At 48.1% G+C, this 16302-nt stretch overlaps 1 protein-coding gene across 1 annotated transcript; it reads left to right on the top strand.

The window, feature by feature from the left end:
* Positions 1–658: 658 nt before the first annotated feature.
* LOC309563269 (C3a anaphylatoxin chemotactic receptor-like) lies at positions 659–1759 on the top strand (the record flags this gene model as incomplete). Its single annotated transcript, XM_082267674.1, has 1 exon — positions 659–1759. One exon carries the CDS (start codon positions 659–661, stop codon positions 1625–1627), a length of 969 nt encoding a protein of 322 aa, XP_082123800.1. The 3' UTR covers positions 1628–1759.
* Between the last annotated feature and the right edge of the window lie 14543 nt (positions 1760–16302).

Below are 16302 nucleotides of genomic sequence, written 5' to 3'. Positions count from 1 at the left end.
ATTGAGGGGGTATTGTGGTTTGGGGGGGGGGGGGGTTCAGGGGTTGGGTTTGGCCCCTTAGTTCCAGTGAAGGGAACTCTTAAGATTTTAACATACCAAGACATTTTGGACAATTTCATGCTCCCAAATTTCTGGGAAGAGTTTGGGGATGGCCCCTTCCTGTTCCAACATGACTGCGCATCAGTGCACAAAGGAAGGTCCATAAAGACATGGATGAGTGAGTTTGGGGTGGAAGAACTTTACTGGCCTGCACAAAGTCCTGACCTCAACCCAGTAGAAAACCTTTAGGATGCATTAAAGTGCAGACTGTGAGCCAGGCCTTCTCTCCAACATCAGTGCCTGACCTCACAAATGCGCTTTGCAAGAATGGACAAAAAATTCCTATAGACACACTCCTAAATCTTGTGGACAGCCTTCCCAGAAGAGTTGAAGCTGTTATAGATGCAAAGGGAGGGCCAACTCAATATTGAACCCTACGGACTAAGACTGGAATGCCATTAAAGTTCATGTGTGTGTAAAGGCAGGTGTCCCAATACTTTTGGTAATATAGTGTGTGTATATTATACACACACACACATTTTTTTATACTAAATGTTACATTATTTTCCTTACAATAATATGGAATTGAATAATTATTAGACAGATGAAGTAACTCTTGATGTCTTTACAGGTAAACAAAGTGTCAAAGGTCAGCAGTGAAATGGAACCAACCATGATTTACAACCTTGATTATTGGGTTACAGTCATGGTATTATCTTTCACTGCTCTCTTGGGTGTCCCCGGCAATGCTCTGGTGCTTTGGGTTACTGGAGTGAAGATGGAGCGGACCGTGACCACCATATGGTTTGGGAACCTTGCTCTGGCCGATATCATGTGCTGCTTGTGTCTTCCATTCTTAATAGTGCGGTACTACTACCAAGGCTGGCTGACCGGTCCCGTGTTCTGCAGGATTATACCCTTCATCTTATTCCTTAACATGTATACCAGTGTCTTCACCCTGGTGGCTATCAGCATTGACCGATGGATTCTGGTTGTTCGTCCCGTGTGGGCCCAAAATCACAGAAGAATCAAAATGGCGTGGATGATATGCTTGGCTATTTGGATGTTGTCCTTCGTGATGTGTCTGCCTGTCCCCATCTACAGAAAATATGACACCTTTAATAACAGGACCATATGTTATTCAGAATTTCACATAATAGAGCCCTTCAATCTTACATGTGCAATTGTTGGATTTCTGATCCCTCTTATTATCATTTGTATCTGTTACATTCATCTGGCTTTTAAAGTACAAAATATCAGATTTTCTGAAGTAGGTAGAAAAACCATCAAGATGGCAATAAGTATTATTATCGTGTTTTTCATCACCTGGGCCCCCTTCCACATCATAGGAGTAATCCGGCTATACACTGACAATGATGTACTGTACATCCTGCACTTTGTCTCACATTCTCTGGCCATCTTCAATAGTTGCATCAACCCAATACTCTACGTCTTCATGGGGAGAGATATAAAGGAAAAGCTGAGACAGTCTATTGGGGAGATCATGCAAAATATATTTAGGGAGAATTTATTATCCCCACCATCCAATGAGAACCAGTGCACCGCAGAAGAAAGCCTCCCGCTCTAATGTATGAGACGGATTTGTAGATGTTTTAGAGTTTTTTCACTTTATTAGTGATTGTGATCAACTGCCTGCAGAAAATCTTATCAGTGCGTGTTAGGGTGGCCATACTGAATGTCCTGAATAAGTCACATGCCATCAGGGCTTAGTGCTTATTGACTTTGGGTTAGAAAACACCCCCTAGGGACACATTTAATGCTTTGATTGCCCCTGGTGTTAACCCCTTCCCTTCCAGTGTCATTAGTACAGTGACAGTGCATATTTTTAGCACTGATTACTGTAGTAACGTCACTGGTCCCCCAAAAGTGTCAAAAATGTAAGTTATGTGTCCGATGTGTCCATCTCAATGTTGTAGTCCCGCTAAAAAAAATCGCTGATTGCCGCCATTCCTAGTAAAAAAATAAATAAATAAAAATGACATAAATCTTTCCCCTCGTTTGTAGATGCTATAACTTTTGCGCAAACCAATCAAAATACGCTTATTGGGTTTTTGTTTACCAAAAATATATAGCAGAATACAAATTGGCCTAAAATGTTGCAAACATTTTTAATTTTTATATTTCTTTTATTGGGAATGTTATATAGCAAAAAGTGAAAAATATTGTTTTTCTTTTTTTTCAGAATTGTCGCTCTTTTTTGTTTGTAGCGCAAAAAAAAAAATCGCAGAGGTGATCAAATACCACCAAAAGAAAGCTCTATTTGTGGAAAAAAATGGACTTAGATTATATTTGGGTACAGCGTCGCACGGCCGCACAATTGTCTGTTAAATAATGCAGTACCGTATCGCAAAAAATGGCCTGGTCATTAAGGGGTAAATCCTTCCGGTCCTGAAGTTGTTAAATTGAAACAATAAAAATGAAAAATTGCTTTAAATATCGTGCTGGGGTGGGGTCCCCTTAATGTGACTGTAAAGTGGTGCATCTGTACGATGTATGGAGCGTAAGTCAACTTGAATCCAAATGAATATTCGTTATGGACACTCTCACACCCCATGGCTTAAATATTGAATTCGACTTGAGTTGTTTTTATGAATGATTTTTGATCATCTCACTCTGTGCTCTGTGTCCCCCTCCCCCATCACTTTATGTGGGTCTATTCTGAGCATTCATTACCTCTCATTATTTGTTTCCCTGGTTCATTATGTCTGCCCTCAGAAGCACACCCTTTTATATTGATGTTTATCCATGCCACCCTTTGGCTTTATATTTGTCTCTCTCTATTTGCACATTCATCTCTAGCAATTTATCCATATATCTTGTGGATGAGCCTCTCTCTTCCCCATTTACTCTTGGCTTATTCCATTGGTGGAGGTCTGGGGTCCCACTTTTTCCATCCAGATATCAATGTGTCTGAAGATCACATATTTGTGCACTTATTATCCCCAATTGTGTTTGGGGTTGATGATTGATGATCTCATGCACTTTTTACATTCTTTTTTTGATCTTATATATCCTTTTGTGATCGCTACTCTCATGTATGTTATACATTTTTTTTATCCAATTTTGATTTTTATATGTTTTAGGTTTTATTTTAATCTGTGTCCTATGTTCCATTCATATTTTATTGTTTGTTTTATGCAAACTTGCTAATATATACCAATACATTTATGTTAATATTGCATTCGTTCTGGGACATCCTTTTATATTGTGATTACTGCAACATTTCCGCTATCCCCGGGCTCTATATGTTTTTAGTCTGTTTTTTATTTACTATTTTTTAAATTTTTTTTACCTATATGCCCCTGTTTCGCTATTGGTGGTTTGGTCATTAGTAGAGTTGAGCAGACACCTGGATGTCCGTGTTCGGCGGGTTCGGCCAAACTTTACCCGGACACCGAACCCCATTGAAGTCAATGGGGACCCGAACTTTCAGGCACTAAAATGGCTCTAAAACTCCAATGGAAAGGGCTAGAGTGCTGCAAATGGCAGCAAAACGTAGTTAAGAGCATGGCGAGTGCTCTGCAAACAAATGTGGATAGGGAAATAACTTAAAACAACAAAAACAAAAAACAGAAAAATAAAACAATGTTCTTCATCTGTGAAGGACGAGGCTCATATGGAGTAGGAGGGAGGTTGAGGTGGTGGTGGATGTGGCGGTGTCATAGGCGTGCGCACAGGGTGTGCCGGGTGTACCTGGGCACACCCTAATCACCTAGGACACATAGCATTATCACTCTGTTTGCCAGTGAGGAGATGGGAAAGATCTCCCTCGGACCTGCTCTGCCATAAGAGAAGTGCCTCACGCTTCTATTTCACTTTGCCAGCAGGGAGAGTAATGTATCGGGGCCATGTACATGTAGGCAAACACATGCATGTGTATTGTATCCATCTCTATTCTGCACAAGGTACGGAAAAGTCTCATGGGATCCATGCCTGGTTCATTTTAATGAACGTGAGCTTGTCCACATTGTCTCTGGACAGGCGGCTGCGCTTGTCTGTGATAACGCCCCCAGCCGTGCTAAATACACGTTCAGATAATACACTGGCTGCAGGGCACGCCAGCACCTCCAAGGCGTAAAGGGCAAGCTCAGGCCATGTGCCCAACTTGGAGACCCAGAAGTTGAAGGGGGCAGACCCGTCATTCAGTACGTCTAGGCGTGTGCACACATACTGCTCCACCATGTTGGTGAAATGCTGCCTCCTGCTAAGACGTTCCATATGAGCTGCTGGTGCTGCTGTTTGTTGTGACGTGCTGACAAAGCTTTTCCACATTTTGGCCATGCTAACCCTGCCTTCTGAGGTGCTGGCGGTGCCCTGGTTGCGTTGGCGACCTCTTCCTCCTCCTCCTCCTCCTCCTCCTCCTCTGCCTTGGCCTTGTGCTTCCACTGTGGCCCCACTGTCAGGTGGGAATGCCAGCAGCATCGCGTCTACCAGCGTGCGCTTGTACTCGCGCATCTTGCGATCGCGCTCCAGTGAGTGAATTAAGGACGGTACGTTGTCCTTGTAACGGGGATCCAGCAGCGTGGCCACCCAGTAATCAGCACAAGTTAGAATGTGAGCAACTCTGCGGTCGTTCTGGAGACACTGCTGCATGTAATCGCTCATGTGTGCCAGGCTGCCCAGAGGCAACGAAAGGCTGTCCTCTGTGGGAGGTGTATCGTCTATGTCCTCTGTATCCCCCCCAGCCACGCACCAGTGATGGCCATGAGCTGGCCTGGGTGCCACCCTGCTGTGAACATGGTTCCATCTCCTCCTCCAGCTCCTCCTCCTCATCTTCCTCATCCTCCAGAACTGTGCCCCTGCTGGACAATTGTGTCCCTGGCATTTGTTGGTGCAGGAACCCACCCTCGGAGCCCCTTGCGAATGACTGCCCTGAAAGTCTTGGAAATGTTACCTCTTCCTCCTCCTCCTCTTCATCCTGTGCCACATCCTCTTCCATCATCGCCCGAATTGTTTTTTGAAGGAGGCATAGAAGTGGGATAGTTAAGCTGACAACGGCGCCATTGGCACTGGCCATGTTGGTGGAGTACTTAAAACAGCGCAACAAGGCACACAGGTCTTGCATGGAGGCCCAGTTATTGGTGGTGAAGTGGTGCTGTTCCGCAGAGCGACTCACGCGTGCGTGCTGCAGCTGAAACTCAACTATGGCCTGCTGCTGTTAGCACAGTCTTTCCAGCATGTGCAAGGTGGAGTTCCACCTTGTGGGCACGTCACATATGAGGCGGTGAGCGGGAAGGCCGAAGTTACGCTGCAGCGATGACAGGCGAGCAGCAGCAGGGTGAGAACGCCGAAAGTGCGCACAGACGGCCCACACTTTCTGCAGCAGCTCTGACATATCGGGGTAATTTTTAAGGAACCTCTGCACCACCAAATTCAGCACATGCTCCAGGCAAGGGATGTGCGTCAAACCGGCTAGGCCCAGAGCTGCTATGAGATTTCGCCCGTTATCGCACACCACCAGGCCGGGCTTGAGGCTCGCTGGCAGCAACCACTCATTTGTCTGCTGTTCCATGCTCCTCCACAACTCCTGCGCGGTGTGTGGTTTTTCCCCCAAACAGGCAAGTTTTAAAACTGCCTGCTGTCGTTTACCCCTGGCCGTGCTGAAGTTGGTGGTGAAGGTGTTATGCTGACCGGATGAGGAGGCGGTAGAGGATGAGGAAGCGGAGTAGGAGGAGTTAGGAACAGGAGGCAAACTGAAGCGCCCTGCAATCCTCGGTGGTGGAAGGACATGCGCCAAATTGCTATCCGCCTCAGGCCCATCCGCCACTGCATTTACCCAGTGTGCCGTTAGGGAGATATAACGCCCCTGACCGTGCTTACTGGTCCACGTATCGGTAGTTAGGTGGACCTTGCCACAGATGGCGTTGCGCAGTGCACACCTGATTTTTTCCCCCACTTGGTTGTGCAGGGAAGGGATGGCTTGCCTGGAAAAGTAGTGGCGGCTGGGCACGACGTACTATGGGACAGCCACCGACATAAGGCTTTTAAAACTGTGCGTCTCCACCAGACGGAATGACAGCATTTCAAAGGCCAAGAATTTTGAAATGCTGGCATTCAGGGCCAGGGATCGCGGGTGGGTAGGGGGGTACTTCCTCTTCCACTCAAGTGTTTGGGAGATGGAAAGCTGAACGCTTCCATGGGACATTATGGAGATGGTTGGTGACCCAGGTGGTGGTCTTGCTGACAGATCGTCTGTTTGCGGGGTGGCAGGTGCCGGTATCACTACAGATGTGGATGGAGAGGCCGAGACTGCAGCAGAAGAGGAAGCAGGAGGAGCCAGAAACCTTTCTTGGTTTTGAAGGTGTCTACTCCACTGCAGCTCGTGCTTTGCACTTAGATGCCTGATCATGCAGGTTGTGCTCAGGTTGAGAAGGTTTATGCCTCGCTTCAGGCTCTGATTGCACAGGGTGCAAACCACTCGTGTCCTGTCATACTCGTGTCCTGTCATCAGCACATTTTCTGAAGAACTTCCACGCTAAAGAACTCCTTTGAGCTGGCTTTGGTGCGCTCGTTCCCTTGCTGCGTTGGGCAGTAGCAGGCGTAGTGTCTAGGGCACGGCCACTCCGCTTCTGCACCCTGCTCCCTCTTCTGCTGTGCTGGTGGCTCTGTGCGACCACCGCCTCTTCCTCCAAACTACTCAGGTCACCTGCATGACCTTCATTCCATGTGGGGTTGAGGACCTTATCGTCCTCCACATCATCTTCCACCCAGTCTTCACCCCTGCCCTCCTTGTCGGTCTCCACAATTCTGAATGCCGCAGCAGTTGGCACCTGCGTTTCGTCATCATCGGAGACGTGCTGCGATGGTCCTTGCATGTACTCATCTTGAGAAATAAGTGATTGGGCATCGCTGCACTCAATCTCTTCCACTTCTGGGGCAGGGCTAGGTGGATGGCCCTGGGAAACCCTGCTGACAGAGTCCTCAAAAAGAAGAAGAGACTGCTGTATGACTTGGGGCTCAGACTGCTTGCCTGATTTCCAAGGGGGTGAGGTGAAAGACGGTTGGACATTGGCTGCAGGTGCCAACTCTGACCTTTCTGCAGTAGACTGGGTGGGAGACAATGTGAAGGAACTGGAGGCACTGTCAGCAACCCAATCTACTATCGCCTGTACTTCTTCTGGCCTCATTACTTCTATAGGCGCATTATGCCCTACCAAATACTGCTGCAGGTTCTGTCGCCTACTCACACTTGAGGAAGGTGTTTCACTTGTGCGTGTAGCTGGCACAGATCGACCACGTCCTCTCCTTGCAACAGGAGCTCTACCAGCAGCACCACGACCCAGGCCACGGCCCCTATTTGACGGTCTCCTCATATTTCTGTAATTTATGATCTTGCCCTAGAAAGGTGTTTATTGAATAGCGGAACAAAACAACAACAACAGTATCGCATGTGTATATCTCACAGTCAAATATGCAAACTATGCCGCAATTTAATTTTTTTTACCCCAAAAGGGTGTATATTGAGTAGCGGAATAGAGAAAAAGGATATAAAACGGTGTATCTCACACGTACAAACACAGACTAGGCCCCAAATACAATTTTTTGTTCCCTAAAGGGAGGATGAGGAAGAGGAGTAGGAGGAGTTCGGAACAGGAGACAAACTGAAGCGCCCTGCAATCCTTGGCGGTGGAAGGAGATGCGCCAAACAAATTTAAAAGGTGTATCTCACACGTACCGATACAGACTATGCCGTAATTTAATTTTTTTACACTCCAAAAGGGTGTATATTGAATAGCGGAATAGGAAAAATTTTATAATACGGTGTATCTCACACGTACAAACACAGACTAGGCCCCGATTACAATTTTTTGTACCCTAAAGGCAGGATGAGGAAGAGGAGTAGGAGGAGTTGGGAACAGGAGGCAAGCTGAAGCGCCCTGCAATCCTCGGCGGTGGAAGGAGATGCGCCAAACAAATTTAAAAAGGTGTATCTCACATGTACCGATACAGACTATGCCGTAATTGAATTTTTTACACTCAAACAGGGTGTATATTGAATAGCGGAATAGGAAAAATTTTACCAATCGGTGGTGTATCTCACATGTACAAACCCAGACTAGGCCCCGATTACTATTTTTTGTACCCCCAAAGGCAGTATGAGGAGTAGAAGGAGTTCGGAACAGGCAGGAGGCAGACTGAAGCACCCTGCAATCCTCGGCGGTATGAGATGCGCCCCAAAAATTGGAAAGGTGTATCTCACACGTACCGACACAGACTATCCTGCAATTTAATTGTTTTTACCCCAAAGGTGTAGATTAAATAGCGGAATAGAAAATATGATATCAAAAGGTATATGTATCTCACACGTACCGACATAGACTATCCCGCAATTTAATTGTTTTTACCACAAAGGTGTAGATTAAATAGCGGAATAGAAAATATTTAGGGTTGAGCGGACACCTAGATGTCCGTGTTCGACGGGTTCGGCCAAACTTTAAAAAAAAGTCCGGGTCCGTGTCCCGGACTTTTACCAAACTTTTCCCGGACACCGAACCCCATTGAAGTCAATGGGGACCCGAACTTTAAGGCACTAAAATGGCTCTAAAACACCAATGGAAAGGGCTAGAGTTCTGCAAATGGCAGTAAAACGTAGTTAAGAGCATGGCAAGTGCTCTGCAAACAAATGTGGATAGGGAAATAACTTAAAACAACAAAAAAAAACAGAAAAATAAAACAATGTTCTTCATCTCTGAAGGACGAGGCCCATATGGAGTAGGAGGGAGGTTGAGGTGGTGGTGGATGTGGCGGTGTCATAGGCGTGCGCACAGGGTGTGCCTGGTGTACCTGGGCACACCCTAATCACCTAGGGCACATAGCATTATCGCTCTGTTTGCCAGTGAGGAGATGGGAAAGATCTCCTTCGCACCTGCTCTGTATCGGGGCCATGTACATGTAGGCAAACACATGCATGTGTATTTCAACTTTGGGGTGCACACCCTAATGCAATAGGCTGCGCACACCTATGGGCGGTGTAGGTGGAAGCGGCGGTGGAGGAGGACCAGGGCCGGATTAAGAGCATCATGGTCTTGGTGCTGAGGATTTTAAAGGGCCTTAAGGGCCGTGCCTTGGCATGCACCCAGAGGAGGAAGGGTGCAGCCATGCATGCCTAATTCAAAATGGGATGCTGTCTCTGAAGCCCATAAACACATCCATGCATCGGCAACTGTCCCTCCTTGTCCAGCCTTCGCGCTGTGTGGGGAGGTTCTGAGGGTGCTGCCTGGGGAAGCGAGCATAGAAGCCAGACTTCTGTGTTTACAAGTGACAGAAGAGCGGTCACAGTGAATATGGCCAACCCGGGGCCTATATAAAAGGTAGGGGCCTGCATGGAGCTGCAGCTCCAATAGCCCCTACGTTAATCTGGCCCTGAGGAGGAGGACGAGGTAGCCAACACTGCTTCTTTTCACAAATTTTAAATGAGGGTACACCCCAAAAGAGTGAGAAAGAGCAAAAATGGAACAATGGCTGGGTAAGGTCGGTATCCATTGCTATTCTGCACAAGGTACGGAAAAGTCCCGTGGGATCCATGCCTGGTTCATTTTAATGAACGTGAGCTTGTCCACATTGTCTCTGGACAGGCGGCTGCGCTTGTCTGTTATAACACCCCCAGCCGTGCTAAATACCCGTTCAGATAATACACTGGCTGCAGGGCACGCCAGCACCTCCAAGGCGTAAAGGGCAAGCTCAGGCCATGTGCCCAATTTGGAGACCCAGAAGTTGAAGGGGGCAGACCCCTCATTCACTACATGTAGGCGTGTGCACACATACTGCTCCACCATGTTGGTAAAATGCTGCCTCCTGCTAAGACGTTCCATCTGAGCTGCTGGTGCTGCTGTTTGTTGTGGCGTGCTGAAAAAGCTTTTCCACATTTCGGCCATGCTAACCCTGCCTTCTGAGGTGCTGGCGGTGCCCTGGTTGAGTTGGCGACCTCCTACTCCTCCTCTGCCTTGTGCTTCCACTGTGGCCCCGCTGTCAGATGGGAATGCCAGCAGCATGGCGTCTACCAGCGTGCGCTTGTACTCGCGCATCTTGCGATCGCGCTCCAGTGAGTGAATTAAGGACGGTACGTTGTCCTTGTAACGGGGATCCAGCAGTGTGGCCACCCAGTAATCAGCACAAGTTAGAATGTGGGCAACTCGGCGGTCGTTGTGGAGACACTGCAGCATGTAATCGCTCATGTGTGCCAGGCTGCCCAGAGGCGACGAAAGGCTGTCCTCTGTGGGAGGTGTATCGTCCGTGTCCTCTGTATCCCCCCAGCCATGCACCAGTGATGGCCATGAGCTGGCCTGGGTGCCACCCTGCTGTGAACATGGTTCCATCTTCTCCTCCAGCTCCTCCTCCTCCTCATCCTCCTCATTCTCCAGAACTGTGCCCCTGCTGGACAATTGTGTCCCTGGCGTTTGTGTGTGCAGGAACCCACCCTCGGAGCCCCTTGCGAATGACTGCCCTGAAAGCCTTGGAAATGTTACCTCTTCATCCTCCTCCTCCTCCTCATCCTGTGCCACATCCTCTTCCATCATCGCCCGAATTGTTTTTTCAAGGAGGCATAGAAGTGGGATAGTTAAGCTGAGAACGGCGTCATTGCCACTGGCCATGTTGGTGGAGTACTCAAAACAGCGCAACAAGGCACACAGGTCTCGCATGGAGGCCCAGTTATTGGTGGTGAAGTGGTGCTGTTCCGCAGAGCGACTCACGCATGCGTGCTGCAGCTGAAACTCCACTATGGCCTGCTGCTGCTCGCACAGTCTTTCCAGCATGTGCAAGGTGGAGTTCCACCTTGTGGGCACGTCACATATGAGGCGGTGAGCGGGAAGGCCGAAGTTACGCTGCAGCGCTGCCAGGCGAGCAGCAGCAGGGTGAGAACGCCGAAAGTGCGCACAAACGGCCCGCACTTTCTGCAGCAGCTCTGACATATCGGGGTAGTTTTTAAGGAACCTCTGCACCACCAAATTCAGCACATGCGCCAGGCAAGGGATGTGCGTCAAACCGGCTAGGCCCAGAGCTGCTATGAGATTTCTCCCGTTATCGCACACCACCAGGCCGGGCTTGAGGCTCGCTGGCAGCAACCACTCATTTGTCTGCTGTTCCATGCTCCTCCACAACTCCTGCGCGGTGTGTGGTTTGTCCCCCAAACAGGCAAGTTGTAAAACTGCCTGCTGTCGTTTACCCCTGGCCGTGCTGAAGTTGGTGGTGAAGGTGTTACGCTGTCCGGATGAGGAGGCGGTAGAGGATGAGGAAGCGGAGTAGGAGGAGTTAGGAACAGGAGGCAAACTGAAGCGCCCTGCAATCCTCGGTGGTGGAAGGACATGCGCCAAATTGCTATCCGCCTCAGGCCCATCCGCCACTGCATTTACCCAGTGTGCCGTTAGGGAGATATAATGCCCCTGACCGTGCTTACTGGTCCACGTATTGGTAGTTAGGTGGACCTTGGCACAGATGGCGTTGCGCAGTGCACACCTGATTTTTTCCCCCACTTGGTTGTGCAGGGAAGGGATGGCTTGCCTGGAAAAGTAGTGGCGGCTGGGCACGACGTACTGTGGGACAGCCACCGACATAAGGTTTTTAAAACTGTGCGTCTCCACCAGACGGAATGACAGCATTTCAAAGGCCAATAATTTTGAAATGCTGGCATTCAGGGCCAGGGATCGCGGGTGGGTAGGGGGGTACTTCCTCTTCCTCTCAAGTGTTTGGGAGATGGAAAGCTGAACGCTTCCACGGGACATTGTGGAGATGGTTGTTGGTGACCCAGGTGGTGGTGTTGCTGACAGATCGTCTGTTTGCGGGGTGGCAGGTGCCGGTATCACTACAGATGTGGCTGGAGTGGCCGAGACTGCAGCAGAAGAGGAAGCAGGATGAGCCAGAGACGTTTCTTGGTTTTGAAGGTGTGTACTCCACTGCAGCTCGTGCTTTGCACTTAGATGCCTGATCATGCAGGTTGTGCTCAGGTTGAGAAGGTTTATGCCTCGCTTCAAGCTCTGATTGCACAGGGTGCAAACCACTCGTGTCCTGTCATCAGCACATTTTCTAAAGAACTTCCACGCTAGAGCTGACTTTGGTGCGCTCGTTCCCTTGCTGCGTTGGGCAGTAGCGGGCGTAGTGTCTAGGGCACGGCCGCTCCGCTTCTGCACCCTGCTCCCTCTTCTGCTGTGCTGGTGGCTCTGTGCGACCACCGCCTCTTCCTCCAAACTACTCAGGTCACCTGCATGACGTTCATTCCATGTGGGGTCGAGGACCTCATCGTCCTCCACATCATCTTCCACCCAGTCTTCACCCCTGCCCTCCTTGTCGGTCTCCACAATGCTGAACGCCGCAGCAGTTGGCACCTGCGTTTCGTCATCATCGGAGACGTGCTGCGATGATCCTTGCATGTACTCATCTTGAGAAATAAGTGGTTGGGCATCGCTGCACTCAATCTCTTCCACTTCTGGGGCAGGGCTAGGTGGATGGCCCTGGGAAACCCTGCTGACAGAGTCATCAAAAAGAAGAAGAGACTGCTGTATGGCTTGGGGCTCAGACTGCTTGCCTGATTTGCAAGGGGGTGAGGTGAAAGACGGTTGGACATCGGCTGCAGGTGCCAACTGTGACCTTTCTGCAGTAGACTGGGTGGGAGACAATGTGAAGGAACTGGAGGCACTGTCAGCAGCAAACCAATCTACTATCGCCTCCACTTGTTCTGGCCTCATCACTTCTAGGGGCGTATGATGCCCTACCAAATACTGATGCAGGTTCTGTCGCCTACTCACACTTGAGGAAGGTGTTTCACTTGTGCGTGTAGCTGGCACAGATTGACCACGTCCTCTCCTTGCAACAGGAGCTCTAGCAGCAGCACCACCACGACCCAGGGCACGGCCCCTATTTGACGCTCTCCTCATATTTCTGAAATTTAAGATCTTGCCCTAGAAAGGTCTTTATTGAATAGCGGAACAAAAGAACAACAGTATCGCACGGGTGTATCTCACAGTCAAATATGCAAACTATGCCGCAATTTAATGTTTTTTACACCAAAAGGGTGTGTATTGAATAGTGGAATAGGATAAAAAACTGTGTATCTCACACGTACAAACACAGACTAGGCCCGATTAAATTTTTTCCTACCCTAAAGGGAGGATGAGGAAGAGGAGTATGGAACAGGCAGCACCCTCAAATCTTCAGAAGTATGAGATGAACCCCAAAAACTTGGAAAGGTGGATCTCACACGTACCGACACAGACTATTCCGCAATTTAATTGAGCCACAAAGGTTTTTATTGAATAGCGGAATAGGAAATATGATCAAAAAAAAGTGTATGTTTTTCACACGTACAGAAGCACACTAGGCCCCAATTACTATTGTTTGTACACCTAAAAGGATGGATGAGGAGGAGGAGGAGGAGGAGGAGTATAGAACAGGCCGCACCCTCAAAGCTTCAGAAGTATGAGATGAACCCCAAAAACTTGGAAAGGTGGATCTCACACGTACCGACACAGACTATTCCGCAATTTAATTGAGCCCCAAAGGTTTTTATTGAATAGCGGAATAGGAAATATGATCAAAAAAAAGTGTATGTTTTTCACACGTACAGAAGCACACTAGGCCCCAATTACTATTGTTTGTACACCTAAAAGGATGGATGAGGAGGAGGAGGAGGAGGAGTATAGAACAGGCAGCACCCTCAAAGCTTCAGAAGTATGAGATGAACCCCAAAAACTTGGAAAGGTGGATCTCACACGTACAGACACAGACTATTCCGCAATTTAATTGAGCCCCAAAGGTTTTTATTGAATAGCGGAATAGGAAATATGATCAAAAAAAAGTGTATGTTTTTCACACGTACAGAAGCACACTAGGCCCCAATTACTATTGTTTGTACACCTAAAAGGATGGATGAGGAAGAGGAGGAGGAGGAGTATAGAACAGGCAGCACCCTCAAAGCTTCAGAAGTATGAGATGAACCCCAAAAACTTGGAAAGGTGGATCTCACACGTACCGACACAGACTATTCCGCAATTTAATTGAGCCCCAAAGGTTTTTATTGAATAACGGAATAGGAAATATGATCAAAAAAAGTGTATGTTTTTCACACGTACAGAAGCACACTAGGCCCCAATTACTATTGTTTGTACACCTAAAAGGATGGATGAGAAGGAGGAGGAGGAGTATAGAACAGGCAGCACCCTCAAAGCTTCAGAAGTAGGAGATTGTGTTCACTGTACCCCACAAAGATTGTGTTCACTGTACCCCACAAAGATTGTGTTCACTGTACCCCACAAAGGTTTTGTTCACTGCACCCCACAAAGATTGTGTTCACTGTACCCCACAAAGGTTTTGTTCACTGCACCCCACAAAGATTGTGTTCACTGTACCCCACAAAGATTGTGTTCACTGCACCCCAAAAGGATTGTCTTCTCTGCACCCCACAAAGATTGTGTTCACTGTACCCCACAAAGGTTTTGTTCACTGTACCCCACAAAGATTGTGTTCACTGCACTCCAAAAGGATTGTCTTCACTGCACCCCACAAAGATTGTGTTCACTGTACCCCACAAAGGTTTTGTTCACTGCACCCCACAAAGATTGTGTTCACTGTACCCCACAAAGGTTTTGTTCACTGCACCCCACAAAGATTGTGTTCACTGTACCCCCCAAAGATTTTGTTCACTGCACCCCACAAATATTGTTTGTCTTCACTGCACCCCACAAGGATTGTCTTCACTGCACCCCACAAAGATTGTGTTCACTGCACCCTACAAAGGTTTTGTTCACTGCACCCCACAAAGATTGTGTTCACTGCACCCCACAAAGATTGTGTTCACTGCACCCCAAAAGGATTGTCTTCTCTGCACCCCACAAAGATTGTGTTCACTGTACCCCACAAAGGTTTTGTTCACTGCACCCCACAAATATTGTGTTCACTGTACCCCACAAAGGTTTTGTTCACTGCACCCCACAAAGATTGTGTTCACTGTACCCCACAAAGATTGTGTTCACTGTACCCCACAAAGGTTTTGTTCACTGCACCCCACAAAGATTGTGTTCACTGTACCCCACAAAGGTTGTGTTCACTGCACCCCACAAAGATTGTGTTCACTGCACCCCACAAAGATTGTGTTCACTGTACCCCACAAAGGTTTTGTTCACTGCACCCCACAAAGGTTTTGTTCACTGCACCCCACAAAGATTGTGTTCACTGCACCCCACAAAGATTGTGTTCACTGTACCCCCCAAAGATTTTGTTCACTGCACCCCACAAGGATTGTCTTCTCTGCACCCCACAAAGATTGTGTTCACTGTACCCCCCAAAGATTTTGTTTACTGCACCCCACAAGGATTGTCTTCACTGCACCCCACAAGGATTGTCTTCACTGCACCCCACAAAGATTGTGTTCACTGTACCCCCACAAAGGTTTTGTTCACTGCACCCCACAAAGATTTTGTTCACTGCACTCCAAAAGGATTGTGTTCACTGCACCCCAAAAAGATTGTGTTCACTGCAGCCCACACACAGAAAAATGGATGTGGATCACTGACACCTGCCTATCTCCTATCCCACACCACACAGCAATATCGATTGTAGTTTGTAGAACACACTTTCCCTAAAATTCAGCAGACTCTGTCCCTAACAGGATTGAGAAGAGATCGTAGATCAGGAGAACTAAGTGCAGACCCCACCCCACACAGCAATATCGATTGTAGTTTGTAGAACACACTGACCCTATAATTCAGCAGACTCTATCCCTAAAATGCCTACAACTCGCCCTGCCTAAATACTCCGACCTGTCCCTCAATTCTATCCGGACACAAATGGTTTTTTCCTGCCTATCTTTCCCTAATCAGCAGCCAGCACGTTGATGTGTGCTCTGTCCCTGATCTAAGCAGCATAATGACGCCGCTGCGGCTGCCTCGAACTTATAAAGACTTGGTCACATGCTTCAGACGGCCAATCACAGCTACTGAGACATTTGCAGGCATGGCTGGGATGGCTTAAGGCACACCAGTTAAACGATTGTTGATTGGCTGTTGAAAGCCCGCCATGAAAAGAGCGCCAAAGCATGCAAAACCCGGAAATAAAACAACCGAACACAGATTTTTACCCGAATATACAGTAAAGTGTCCGTGTTCGTGTTCGGGTAACAAAAATCCAATTATTCGGTACGAACACGAATAATACAGTCCGTGTTCGCTCAACACTAAAAATATTATCAAAAGGTGTATGTATCTCACACGTACAGAACCAGACTAGGCCAGGATGAGGAGTAGGAGGAGTTCG

The sequence above is a fragment of the Pelophylax lessonae genome (genome assembly GCF_965119305.1).
Source record: "Pelophylax lessonae genome assembly, chromosome: 9".
In the NCBI taxonomy this organism is placed as follows: domain Eukaryota; kingdom Metazoa; phylum Chordata; class Amphibia; order Anura; family Ranidae; genus Pelophylax; species Pelophylax lessonae.
Note: the sequence above shows the minus strand (reverse complement) of the source record. Positions and strands in the feature narration are given on the sequence as shown.